The 13150-nt window shown below is 37.1% G+C and overlaps 1 protein-coding gene across 2 annotated transcripts; it reads right to left on the bottom strand.

The window, feature by feature from the left end:
* Nucleotides 1-7605: 7605 nt before the first annotated feature.
* Nucleotides 7606-11160, bottom strand: LOC127987170 (uncharacterized). 2 transcript variants are annotated; one of them, XM_052589436.1, is made up of 5 exons: nt 10797-11160; nt 9869-10186; nt 9468-9788; nt 9073-9195; nt 7606-8306 (listed from the first exon to the last, which is right to left on the bottom strand). In XM_052589436.1, coding segments are annotated over exons 1-5 (858 nt in total). In that variant the 5' UTR covers nt 10891-11160; the 3' UTR covers nt 7606-8304. The 2 variants fall into 2 exon arrangements, with proteins under 2 accessions (XP_052445396.1, XP_052445395.1); XM_052589435.1 differs by having other exon boundaries at nt 7606-8303; nt 10797-11157.
* Nucleotides 11161-13150: the final 1990 nt, after the last annotated feature.

The raw sequence follows: 13150 nt of genomic DNA, 5'->3' as shown, positions 1-13150 counted from the left end.
TCTGGCTACAGCCCTTCAGGGCTTGGCCCCGGTATCGCTGCTTGCAGCTATATTTATTATTATTATTATTATTATTATTAATTATTATTTTTCAATAGCATAACAGGACTTAGACTTCTGTCCATAGGTAAAACAATGGTTAAAATTTAAAAGTGTCAGATTAAGCTAATAACCAGATCTCACCTTAAGTTTCCAGTGATCTTTTTAAAGATCAGACAAATGTTGAAAGCTCAAGATATCTGCTCCAGTTCAAGCTGTGTAAGGCCATCTGAGGATCAGGAAACACAACATGAGTGATGGACTTGATTCATCCTGATACTCAGATATATAGCAAATAGCAACCGGATTGGCCAGGTTCCTCCACCACAATCACCCTGTCATCCACTTCAAACAAAGTTTATATCTATTCTGGAAAACTTCCAACTTCCGTTGTTCCTGCAAAGGAAAGTACTGTTATTCACTCAATGATTGCACTCAAGAATTCTCCATATCTGAACTCTGATACTCACCCATTCCTGGACGTTGATTCATCCTGATACTCAGCTGTTAAAATAAACACCTTCATCATTACTTACCTGGTTGTCCATCTGCTTCCATAACAGCTAGCTTCTCAGCGCAAGTTACTTGTTAATCATGCTGGCAACATGGTAGTAGTATGCTAATCTTCCTAGCAACATGCTAATCTTGCCAGCAATATGCTAGGGCCAATCATGGTAAAAACATGCTAATCATGCTAGAAACATGTTACCAGCATCTATCTAATCTGTCTAAATGTTCAAACTTTAGGGCCCGTATTCATAAAGAATCTTAATGCAAAAAGTAGCTCCTAGTGCCAAAATTCTAAGAAAATTCTTAGAAATGTGGGCTTTTACTCTTAAAATTAAAGAAAAAAATCCTAGTAAAGAAAAAAGTAATTCAGAAAGCATCTTAACCCTTAAAAGAGGTCTTAAGGTCAAAAGTGTTAGGAGCACGGACGAGGACTTTTAAGAGGCTTAAGAGTTTCTTTACCAGAGGAGAAAATGGCAGAGAGACGAAGAGGCAGAAGAAATGTGTTGCAGACAATGGATGACAGTGAGTTAAAAAGACGGTATAGATTATATAATAATTTATAATTTAATATATAAATTAATCACTACATTACGATATTTGGCAACTGGGAAAATGCAACAATGCAATAGTGATGATTTGGGTCTGTCACAACCTTCTGTAAGCAGAGTGATCACACAAACAATTAAAGCACTTTCAGAACATCTTATTGTGTCGCAGTTCATTTCGTTTCCACTAGACATTCCCACCTTGCAGGGTCAAAAAACTGCATTTATGAATATAGCAGGCTTATAGGTGCGCATAAGCACCTAGTTTGTGCTATTCGCTCCCATGTGTGCTTCTTGTCCCTTGCTGTGACACCCGGCCCACATTTTCCTTTAAGAATGGCCTTGTGTCCATCCACTAACTGGGCTAACAGTAAACAGTAAACTGTTCCTCTGTCCAGTTTGGCTTTCTCACCCTTCTTGGTTTTGATTCCATGTTTGATAAATTAAAACCAACATTCAAAAAAAACACTTAAATAGGACAGCAATTACTGTAATTAGAAAGAGTGGAACAATTTTTATCATTCTAAGCCAATCAAATACCTTATAGGAAAATACAAGCATGGTAAATAAGAAAAGGATTTATATACACACATATAATGTGTATGTGTGTGTGTGTGCGTGTGTGTGTGAGAGAGAGAGAGACAGAGAGAGAACGGTCAAATAGGATAAATTACGCATGTAAATTCAAAGTGAGAATTAGAATAGAGCCTATACTTAAAATCTTTTTTTTTTTCCTTCTTGGACAACCGACCAATTACAGTCTTCAAAAGAAGACTGTCATACATAGCAACAGGGTCAACCCCGCCTCCTCACTAAGAAGAAAGTTCTTGTCTTTTCCTTACTCAGAGTTGCTCTCAGATCGGTCCCGAATCGCTTTTAAAGGTCCCCTTCTTCGTGATCCCATGTTTTAAACTTCAGTTAGTGTGTAATGTTGTTGTTAGAGTATAAATAATATCTGTAAAATTCTAAAGCTCAAAGTTCAATGCCAAGCGAGATATTTGATTTAACAGAATTTGCCTACAAAAAAACGACCCGTTTGGACTACAGCCCTCTAGTTCCTGTAGTAATGACGTCACTAAAACAGTTTTTTTTGACTAACCACCACCCACATCAATTCACAAACAGGGGGGCGTGGCCTTGTTGCGCTCCGACAGAGAAGAAGGAAGAGCTGTTTGTTTTTGTCGCCATGTCGTTGAAACGCTGTTTTTTTTATCTTGGAGTCCAATTATCTTTGTTTGGGCTTCCCAGGGATGCTGTATTTGGAGATTAATGGTTACAATTTATGTTTAACTCCGTTCCCGAAAATTATAATCCACGTCAAACTATGTGTAGCTCATTTTGCTGAGGACAACTTTCTCAATCTCAATCAGTTTAATGCCGGATTCGCACAAAGATTATTCTTGAAAGATGGAGCAGTTCCCTCTTTGTCTGGAGAAGGCGTTGTTTATGGACCACATTATTATTTAAGTTGGTGCATTTAACAGTTTCTGTAACTTATTACACAAAGGGCAACGCCGTTTAGCTTTGTTAACTAGATGTTAGGGCTGTGCAAAAAAACTAATGCGATGTTCATGCGCATCTCGTCAGTAAAAACGCTCCTGTGACTATAAATACATCTCCAGCACGTGCGTTCTAGCCCAATAACGTTACCAGGAGGGCAGCCTGCTCTCAGCTGCTGACGAATCACAACACAGGAACCACTGGCCCAATCAGAACCCATTACGTATTACTGAAGGAGAGGCTTCATAGAACAAGGAAGTCATCAGCCCGTTTTTGTGACAGTGAAAACAGCGGTATACAGATAGGTGAACTGTGTGAAAAATACTGTGTTTTTTTACACGCGAAACATAAACACATGTTATATTGCACATTTTAAACACAATCAAAGCTTCAAAAAAGCGCGTAAAATGGGACCTTTAAGCTAAGACTCCTACGTAAAAGTTTTTAAGCTAAATTAAGAGTTTTCTGAGAGGATTCTTAGAATCTTTATGAATACGGGCCCAGGCTTTTACAACTGCTTTAAACTTTCAGGCTTTCTCAAGCAAAACTAAAGTTTGTTTTGACTAACGTTTTAATGTATTTGTGATTTTATCGCTTTAGTATAGCATTGCATATAACCCTCAGTCTGGATTTAATCAATTTAACGAGCCTGGATCTAGTAAATAAAACAAATATAGCAATAACACAGGGTAAACATAAAATATGTTTCTTTTTAGGCTACATATAACATAACATGAGTAATGTGAGAGTAGACTTGTGGAAATAAAATGCATTAAATTAAATCGACTCGGGCCAAATTACTTTTAACACATTTGTTCAGAAAGGGAGAGCTAGTGTGCAGATGAAAAATCATGAGCGGAAAAAAATGTATACAAAAACGTTGCATTACCCAATAAATCACAGGTTGTTATTGGTTAGTTACTGTTGCCAAAAAATAAAAAAGCAACAAGATAAAAAGCCTTAAAAGCAATCAAACACAACTGAAACATAAAAAAAAGATTTATAAAGCTTGGAAGAAGCAGTGTATTAATTCATTTAACTCCCAAGTGTGCTAGTCTGACAAAAGAATATAGGGATGTATACACACACACACACACAGGAACAGTGACATCTACTCACTCAACACATTGTGCTCTGAATAACTGCCTAACAAGGTGTTTGTCCACCCAACAAATCAAACAACATCTCTAAAGAAAGATGACTCAGAACATGAATGTCAGTATTGAGATCAAACATAGTTTGTCCTTTCAATATTATTATTATTAAAATCCATTGCACTTTTTGCAGTGTAGAATATATATTTCTGCATCATTTTATGATGAAAAGCCACATCAGATTACAGAAGGAAAATTATTTCTAACATTCAACTTCTGTTAAGGAAAAACATGCTATAAATGTTCTCTTTTGTTGGACAACAGGTTTAAAAACACTTCTCATTGCAAGACATGGCTAGGGTAGATGTAACAAATAACCAGACAGACTCCAGACAATACCTTTGGAATGATTTAATCAGGATTTCAGACTAGTTTCAGAGAGAACCCCCCCCCCCCCCCCCCACACACACACACAACAAAAAGAGTACAACAGTTTAGTAAGTGGGTCACAAAGTTGACATGATCTATTATATACAGGTGCAGCTGTCAGACAGCTGTCTTATTTTGTTTCCTCTTATTCAATACAGTATACAATATAGTATTTAAAAGCATATAAATAATCATGTAATGAAAGGAAATGTTATTTATAATATATATACATAAATCTTCCACAGAGTTGACCTTGTTTTGAATAATGCTCATCACATAACACATCAACATGCAAAGCTCTGTGATGTTTTGTGTTTCAGAGAAGATTGTGTAGTGGGTTTTACTTCAAGGCACTTTGTCCCTGATGTAAAATTAACAGAAGATAAAAGAAAATGAGCACCAAATGAACAACAAACTAGACAATCTGAAGACAGCCGAATTGAAAAAGACATGAGATGAAGACCTGGGGTCCGTTCTTCGTACGTTTCTTAATACATCCCAGATGAAATGTCACATCCTAAACGATACTGATGCGCTAATCAGGATCTGGCTAATTCAGTTCTTCTAATGCATCTGTTGTTGGTTTGGTTTGAAAGGGGCTATCGATACATGACACCACGATCAGCAGTGCAGCGATTGGCTGGCGGCAAGACAGCAACGTAATGATATACGTATCATATAATCATATAATTACAAAAGACACCTGACAAAAAACTTGACGAACTTCTGGACTTTTTATAAGGAAACAACCAAGAGAACAAATCTAAATAAATGTTATAACAGATTAATGAAAATGTGAACTGTTTTTAATTTATTTGTAAAAAAATGTACATGATTATTTAGATTCACAACTTCTAATATTTGTACAGGCTTTACATTTTTATTTCAATGTAGTAATTAACAATTCATATTTCAAATTAATTTTGAACAGATTTGTTACATGACAGCATTAATTACAGTTTCTCAGGGTCAAGATCATGTTACCTGCACGAATCTACATTATCTGTGTGTAAGACTAATTAATACAATTACAATGAACTAGCTGTCTATAGTATTAAAGACTACACAACATTATCTTTAAATTAATTTATAAATGATTATCGTTTTAAATTATTGTCCCTATATCAGTAGGAAATTCTACTAATAAGGTAGCGATCATAGTGGACAGTTTTTAAATATCAGTTCTGCTTAAAAAAAAATGAAATCTAATCCTGTTTACATGAAAAAAGCTGCTCCTGAGCAGGTTTAAGTGTCCCACTTTATATTAGGTGGCCTTAACTACTTTGTACTTACATAAAAAAATAAGTACAATGTACTTACTGTGTTCATATTGTATTGTAAAACACTTTTGCTGCTATTGAGGTGGGATAGGGGTAAGGTTAGGGAGAGGGTTGGAGGTATGGGTAAGTTTAAGGGTGGGTTAAGGTGTGAAGTTTGGGTCAACAGTGTAATTATAAATGTAATTACAGTTGTAATTGCATGTCGTTTTTTTTTTTTAATATAAGTACAATGTAAAAACATGTATGTACACAATAAGTACATTGTACAAAATTATTAATCAAAATGTAAGTACATAGTAGTTAGGGCCACTTAATATAAAGTGGGTCCGGTTTAAGTTTACGGACCCGTTGATATGACAGCAACTCCAGGATGAGCTTCGAAGAAACTAACCAATCCAAGATAATGCCATATAAATCCAGCTACCTGAGTTAGTGACGTACGAAGAACGGGACCCTGTTTTTACATTTGTATTCATGGTCAATAAGAGCCACCAAAACGTTCAAAGTGGGTGAAGCCACTTTTACTAAAATGGCTATAAGTCTTGACTGATGGGATATTTTCACCAAACTCTGCACAGATATTCAAGAGTGCCGCTTGGTGGTGCTTTAACATGAATAAGTTTAGATATAACTACAACCCTTAGTTTGACTGACTTGAAAACTGGCATGCAGTGTCTTTGTCCAAGGTACCAAGATTGCCTTTGAGGACTTTACTGTATCTTAAAAACCTTAGCCGGTTTTTCCACACACACCTATGGCTTTCAACCACATGGCAAACCTCTTCATCCTTGTTTTAGGTCTGGTATAGGCTAGTGTACATATAAAAAGATATGCTATTCAAAGCTGGTCAACCAGTGTTTTCTGTTGAAGGTGGATGACATTAGTGAAGCTTGCATTATCTAACTCTCAGCTGATAAAGTTGCTTTCTTGAGCTTTTCTTATGCCAATGTTAGATTATTATTATTAGTATTATTATTATTTAAATTAAGCACAAATTAATTAAAAACAATACATTATATCGTATCTTTTTCATCTGACATTAATGCATATTGATGTAATGGGAAGCAAAACAAAAATATAGATTTTTTTTTTTCTTTTCTCAGTGTAACGACCAACTTAGTGCAGTATTTGTGGAAACACAGTCAGTTCTATCAATGTGGTTATTACCAGGATTACCAGGACTGCACTATCAATGGTCTGATCTGGTCTGTCAAACCAGATCAGTGCAATAATACTTCATGTAGTGCAAAAGACATGAAACAGATGTCCCACTCTCTGTTTCCATCTCAATCACTTTAGCAGATTTGATCTGATCTAATGCTCTTATCGTGTTGCTTACATTATTTATCATATATTGTTTAATGCTACGTGTTACCATTTAATCTGTTTAGGAAAAAAAAAAGTATTTGACTTAAACTGGTGTGCCATGTAATAGGTGTGACAACTGTACAAATATTGGTACTTATTAGTGAAATTTTCAGATCACTTTGTGAGTAAACAGTTTAAGGACATCTCATGATCTACACAGCAAAATCCCCAGTGTTAATTTAACACTCCCCAGTGTTAATTTAACACTCTGAGTGTGGACTCATATAAACACTTAAGCAGTGTTAAAAGTAACACTGAAGCAGAGTTGAAGTTAATGAGATAATTAAGAAGTTAATGGAGTTATGATTGAGCATTACTGAAGACACCTGATGTTAACAAGCAGAATCACAAACGAGAAAATCACAATTTGTGTGTCACCATTATAGTGTTCAGTGTTTGCTTTAGTTGGGCTCTTGGCTTGTAACTTTTTACTTTTAAAGTTTGTTTGTCAAACCAAGAGCAAAAATCTTCGCATGTTGATGATTATGTTTTAATGTAATCGTTGTTTGACATGAGTCACTGAACTCATTTACAGTCTTTTCTCAAAGTAAAACTTCCATTATTGATTGTCACAGCTTTGATTCCACAATGAAAAAATCTGTATTTTCTATACATTTTGTAGGTATCTCTTGCAAGTGATTCTGATTTTTTTTTTTTTTTTTTAAGAATTCTAATTTTAGGCACAAACAGATAACAATAATCAACGTATGAATCTCAACAACGGCGACAAAAAACATATTCAGATAAACAGACCAACTCTGAACATCACAAAACTAGATGCAAAAAATGAACATAAAAACAGCAAAAATAAAATATAGTTAGAATAAAAAGTTAAAAAGACAGTTCAGCTCATAATTTATTCTTGCCGCAATGCATGATGGGAGCCATGGATGAGTTTTTATTGGCTACAACATGCTTTTTTGATGGTCACCGTTGTTGTGATGCTCACGCTGATTCCTGATGTCTGTGTGTCTAAACTAAAGAATTCTTTTTTACGTAGAACTAACTATTAAAAACATGTCATACTATGTCAGAAATGCTGGGTTGCTTGCTTTTCTTTTTCACTTAATTTATGTATGCAGTAAAGAAACCTAAACTCAGGCATTCAGGTCATTCTATAACAAATAGCTCAAACCACAATCAATAGCTCACATGATTGCCTTTGCTGTGGTCTGTCTGTATGATATAATTCAGTCACCACAGCCACATAAAATCTAAAGTTAATAACTGAAGGGTCAAGATCCCAACTAAAGCAAACATTGACCACTATAATGGTGACACACAAATTGTGATTTTCTCGATTGGTGATTCTGCTTGTTAACATCAGGTGTCTTCAATAATGCTCAATCATAACTCAATTAACTTCTTAATTATCTCATTAACTTCAACTCTGCTTCAGTGTTACTTTTAACACTGCTTCAGTGTTTATATGAGTCCACACTCAAGAGTGTTAAATTAACACTGGGGATTTTGCTGTGTACCGCAAACAAATGTTAAGGCTCAGGCAGTGAGTTACCATCATCATCATCATCATCATCCTCCTGTAAGAAAGCACATTCACAAAAGGTCCAATGAACAAGGAGCAGATGTGGCCAAAGCAAAAAACAGCACTATCTGTTATACAAGACACCTAAGACAGAGCTATAGCTGATAACCCTTGCAGTGCCAAACCACATGTGACCAAATGAAAACCCAGATGGGTTTGAGAAATTGTTTTGGAGGAAGAGTGGAGTAACACCTCATAGCAAAAATTTGCAAATGAAGAATGCACTGTAGCACCAAAATGCTCCCCAAACACTTAACATATAATTTCAGAGCAGCTTCACTGTCAACAAACAACAGTGAGTGTAAAAAAAGTCTGTAACAGGCAAATAAAGTTTTAGTATTGTGCAAGAACGCCACGGAGACTGTTGCCTATACATCAGTCGCGTTAGATGAACTGACTCATTTCGGTGTTTCGTGGAAAGGGTGACAGCGCACCACATTAAAGGAATGTGGTGCCAAAATCAAAAACGAAACTGAGATTAAATCATCAGTGCTCTGTGACAAAGGTTGCACTTTGAGCTGTTTTATTAATTGTTACTCCATTTATTTAGGAGTTATTTGTGTTTTTGATTGCTTTGACGTTGCCTCACTGCTCTTTTGCTTCTGTGTTGGTAAAAATTAAACCGTTTACAGTGTACGTTTTTGTTTCAGTTGAAAATACTAATAAAAGTATTAGAATTATAATAAAACTAATATTCTTTTTTTTGCACAGTATATGTAATACAGCGTCTTATAAAATCAGCTATAGGTAATGATACTTACATTGTTGTGGTACAGCTGCATGGCTCCTGCGATGACGATAAAACACACCAGCAGCTATAACAGCTACCAGCAGCAGAACAACAACAACTATTCCTGCGACAGCGCCTGAAGACAGACCTGAATCTGGAACAGATAAAGACAGTATTATTAGAGAGTGAATAATCATAAATCTAATATTTACCAATACCTTCACCTGATATTTACCGCTCCATCTATTCATGGTGTGTGTGTGTGTGTTGGTTCACTTGGATGGGTTAAATGCAAAGCACAATTTTTGTACTGAACACCATACCTGGCCATAATGTTCCATTTCTACTCTGTAGAACAACACAATCAGCTCAACAAAAAGTAGTTAGACTCATAGGAAAACTAGCTGATATTGTGCATTTACTCACCAGTGACAGAAACACTGAATCTCTTTACTCTGGTGATGATGAAGCTGTTATCGCTGATGGTGATGTGTAGTTTATATTCTCCAGAGTCTGTGGTTCTGGTGTCTGTGATGATCAGAGATTCAGTCTGATGATCCAGCTTCAGTCTGTCTCTGAATCTCTCTTTACACTGAACATCTTCACAGATCTTACTCTGATCTCCAGTGATTTCAGCGATGAGTGTGTTCTTAAAATACCACGTGGTATTTGGGTATTTTATTTGGCCAGCATGTAAAGTGACAGATTCTCCCTTCTTTATTTCATATAGTTCAGCAGCAGGAACCTCTGAAACACAAACCAACAGCTGCTGGAGGATTTGGTATTTTAAACATGTATTTTATATAAACACTCATTAAATGACTCACCAGTGACAGAAACACTGAAGATCTTTTTACTGCCGTCGCTTGAAATTTTCAATTCATATTCTCCAGAGTCTGTTGTTCTGATGTCCATGATGGTCAGAGATCCAGTCTGATGATCCAGCTTCAGTCTGTCTCTGAATCTCTCAGTACCTTCGTTACACTGAACATCTGTACAGATAAAACCAAGATCTCCATCCATTTGAGCGATGCGAGTGTCAAAAAAATTCCATTTAATGTATCGTTGTTGGTTTCTTTCAAGATCAGTGCGTAGTGTGACTGAATCTCCCTCCATCAAAGACACTGATACTTTATCAGGCGCAACTGAAGAAGAAATAGAAGCAAAATATACAATAGTGCAGTGAAAATGTTTTTCTGCAGATCATAAACAGAGAGAAATCTGTCTGGTTACTTAATGTAACAGGCAAACAAACAGCAGAAGAGATTCACACATTCACTCATTATACAAACACACACACTTGGTGGATCTTATACAACACAACCGCGCTAACACAACCCACTTCCTGATTCATAATTTCACCTCTCACCCCTCTACATATAGGCCTATTTGAACATTCAATTAATGAAACGTTCTTAGACTCACAATAAATGTTACATAGATGAGTACCCACAAAAATACATCAACTATGTCAACTCTTTTAAGTTATTTGTTTACACGCAGTCACGTGACATGAAAAAGTACACAATTTTCACGTAAATTTCAGCTCTGATCTAATTTCAGCTGTCATAGAATCGTTTTTTTGTTGTTACAATGTTTTCCACTGAACATCGTTTTTATGTGAACAGTGTTAGGCTCTGTTCTCAGCCAAACCATTATCCGTTAGGCTACAAAGTGCTACAAAGCCCAAGTCGCGTACAGGCTTTTAGGCCACACAAAAGAAGAAAAAGGAGATTGTAACGAATACGATCTCACCATGGTAGAGTAAAAACAAAGTCACTGGGAGTGCTTTAAAAATAAGCTTCATTATCACTTTTGCGAATTTTGATTCAAAAGTGTCCGTTCGCATAAACAGCGGCGCAGCTCCCACTAGCAAAGTGAAAGCGGAGGAGTCTCCACAGGGAAGTGTAGCGTGATGACGTAGGGAACGTCATCAATATTTAGCTTTTGGATCAAAAGTGCAAGTGCAATACAAAATTCAGTGCATTCAGACCTTCACATATTAAACAGGTCAAAGTGAATGGGCCAAGATGAATGTGAATGTGCTACAATGCTGAATGCTTCATTACAACAAATCTACCAAGTTAAGTTATATAGCACTTTTTACAAAATGGATTATTTAAAATCAGCTTTACAGAGATAAGTCAATTGAAGTCAAGTCTGCTTTATCGTCAATTCTTTCACATGTACAGTACATACATAGAGAGAATCAAAATTGCGTTACTCTCAGACCCTCTGTGCATACAGAAAACACTAACAGTAGAGCCTAAAAATCTAAATCAAATATAAAATATAAAATACAACTATATAATAAGGGCATGTAAAAAACACATATAATAAAAATAAAAATAAAGTTAAAGCAGTGCAAGGCACATGGCAGATAGAGTGCAAACTAATGAAGTGTACAAACAGTGCAGATAAAAAGATTTAGTGCAAACAGCTTATTCAGTCTAATTAAAGTGTAAAAGTGCTCAGGAGCAGTTATTTTATATAACTGACTGATGAGGTGGTAGAATGACATCAGTTCTATGCTGAATGAGGTAGTGAGCAGATCAATGCTGCACAGTGACTGGTGCATGTCATCATATGTTAGTGGGAGGGGACGTGGATGGACCTGGGGATGTGGGATCTGGGGGGGGTGGGGGTGGCGGTGGTTCATAGTTCTGTGGTACCTGGGGCAGAAGAGGGACGGGGGGCAAGTTCAGGAGCGAGTTCAGCTTCCTGACAGCCTGATGGATGAAGTTGTCCTTCAGTCTGCTGGTCCTGGCCTGGAGACTCTGCAGTCTCCTCCCTGATGGTAGCAGACTGAAGAAGCTGTGAGACGGGTGGGTGGGATCACCTGCAATGCAGAGGACTTCGCAAGTAAGACGGGTTCCATAAATGTCCTGGAGGGACGGGAAAGAGACATCAATGATATTCTCAGCTAGTCTCACTATGCGTTTCAGATTCTTTTGGCACGACGCGTTGCAGGCGCTATACCACACAGTGATGCAGCTCGACAGGATGCTCTCGATGTTGACTCTGTAGAAGGTGTACATCCTGTGATTTCTTAGCCAGTGCTGCGGGGTTGAAATTGGTGCTGCTCACTCTCTCCACAGTTGCACCGTTTATGGTCAGAGGAACATGCTGAGTGTGCGCTCTCCTGAAGTCAACAACAATCTCGTTCGTCTTCTCCACGTTCAGAGAGAGATTGTTGTCACTGCACCACCCGGCCAGGTGGCTCTCGTGTAGTTTGTCTCATTTTAGTTGCTAATGAGACCTACCCCAGTCATGTCATCTGCAAACTTAAGGAAGATGTTGGAGTTGTGTGACGGTGTGCAGTCGTGGGTCAGCAGAGTGAAGAGGAGGGGGCTCAGCACACATCCTTGGGGGGCCCCAGTATTCAGTTTGATATGATAACAGGATGATGATGGATTTTGAGTGTTGTTCAGCTGAAGCTGTTGTGAATAGTCTTCCCCTCATTGCAAAAATCACTCCAGTTCCAGATGCCAACGCTTAGACTTTATTGGTGGAAATAATCTTGGCCAGGGAGCCAGTTCTCCTCTGACCAACAAACGAACACTGTATGATTATGATTTAGCCCACAACACAAGTCAAATTGAGATCGGTAGCATTCAGAATATTTCATCCAGTTCCTTCTGCTTAAAGATTGCATTCATCATGCTGGCATGGAGACAAAGCTGGCCACAGGAGACTCTGCAGCTTGTCTGGTTCTTGTGGTCTTTTCTGAGGATCTGTTCCAATGGCTGACATGTCAACAAGGTCTTCACATGGGATCTTCATGAGGTTGTGTATAGGTGAAAGTCCACCATATGGTCTGGATCCAACTGACTGTAAGATTGAGACAGACAGACTAATATTTTATATACTGATATTACAACTACATGGGATGTTCAAAATCATATAAATCCTGGATGGCTTGATGGTGAGTAAATTGTGGTGTATATATATATATATATATATATATATATATATATATATATATATATAAACACATCTCTGAAGGAAACCAGCAGGTTTCAGTTTGACTCAGAGGATGTGCTGCAAGAGCAACAATTTGAGACAGAAGACAGTATTATCTTTTTGCTTTGTTTTTCCCATACACAATA

Source organism: Carassius gibelio, chromosome B22 (assembly GCF_023724105.1).
Source record: "Carassius gibelio isolate Cgi1373 ecotype wild population from Czech Republic chromosome B22, carGib1.2-hapl.c, whole genome shotgun sequence".
Lineage (NCBI taxonomy): Eukaryota > Metazoa > Chordata > Actinopteri > Cypriniformes > Cyprinidae > Carassius > Carassius gibelio.
This window is presented reverse-complemented; position numbering and strand designations above follow the sequence as displayed.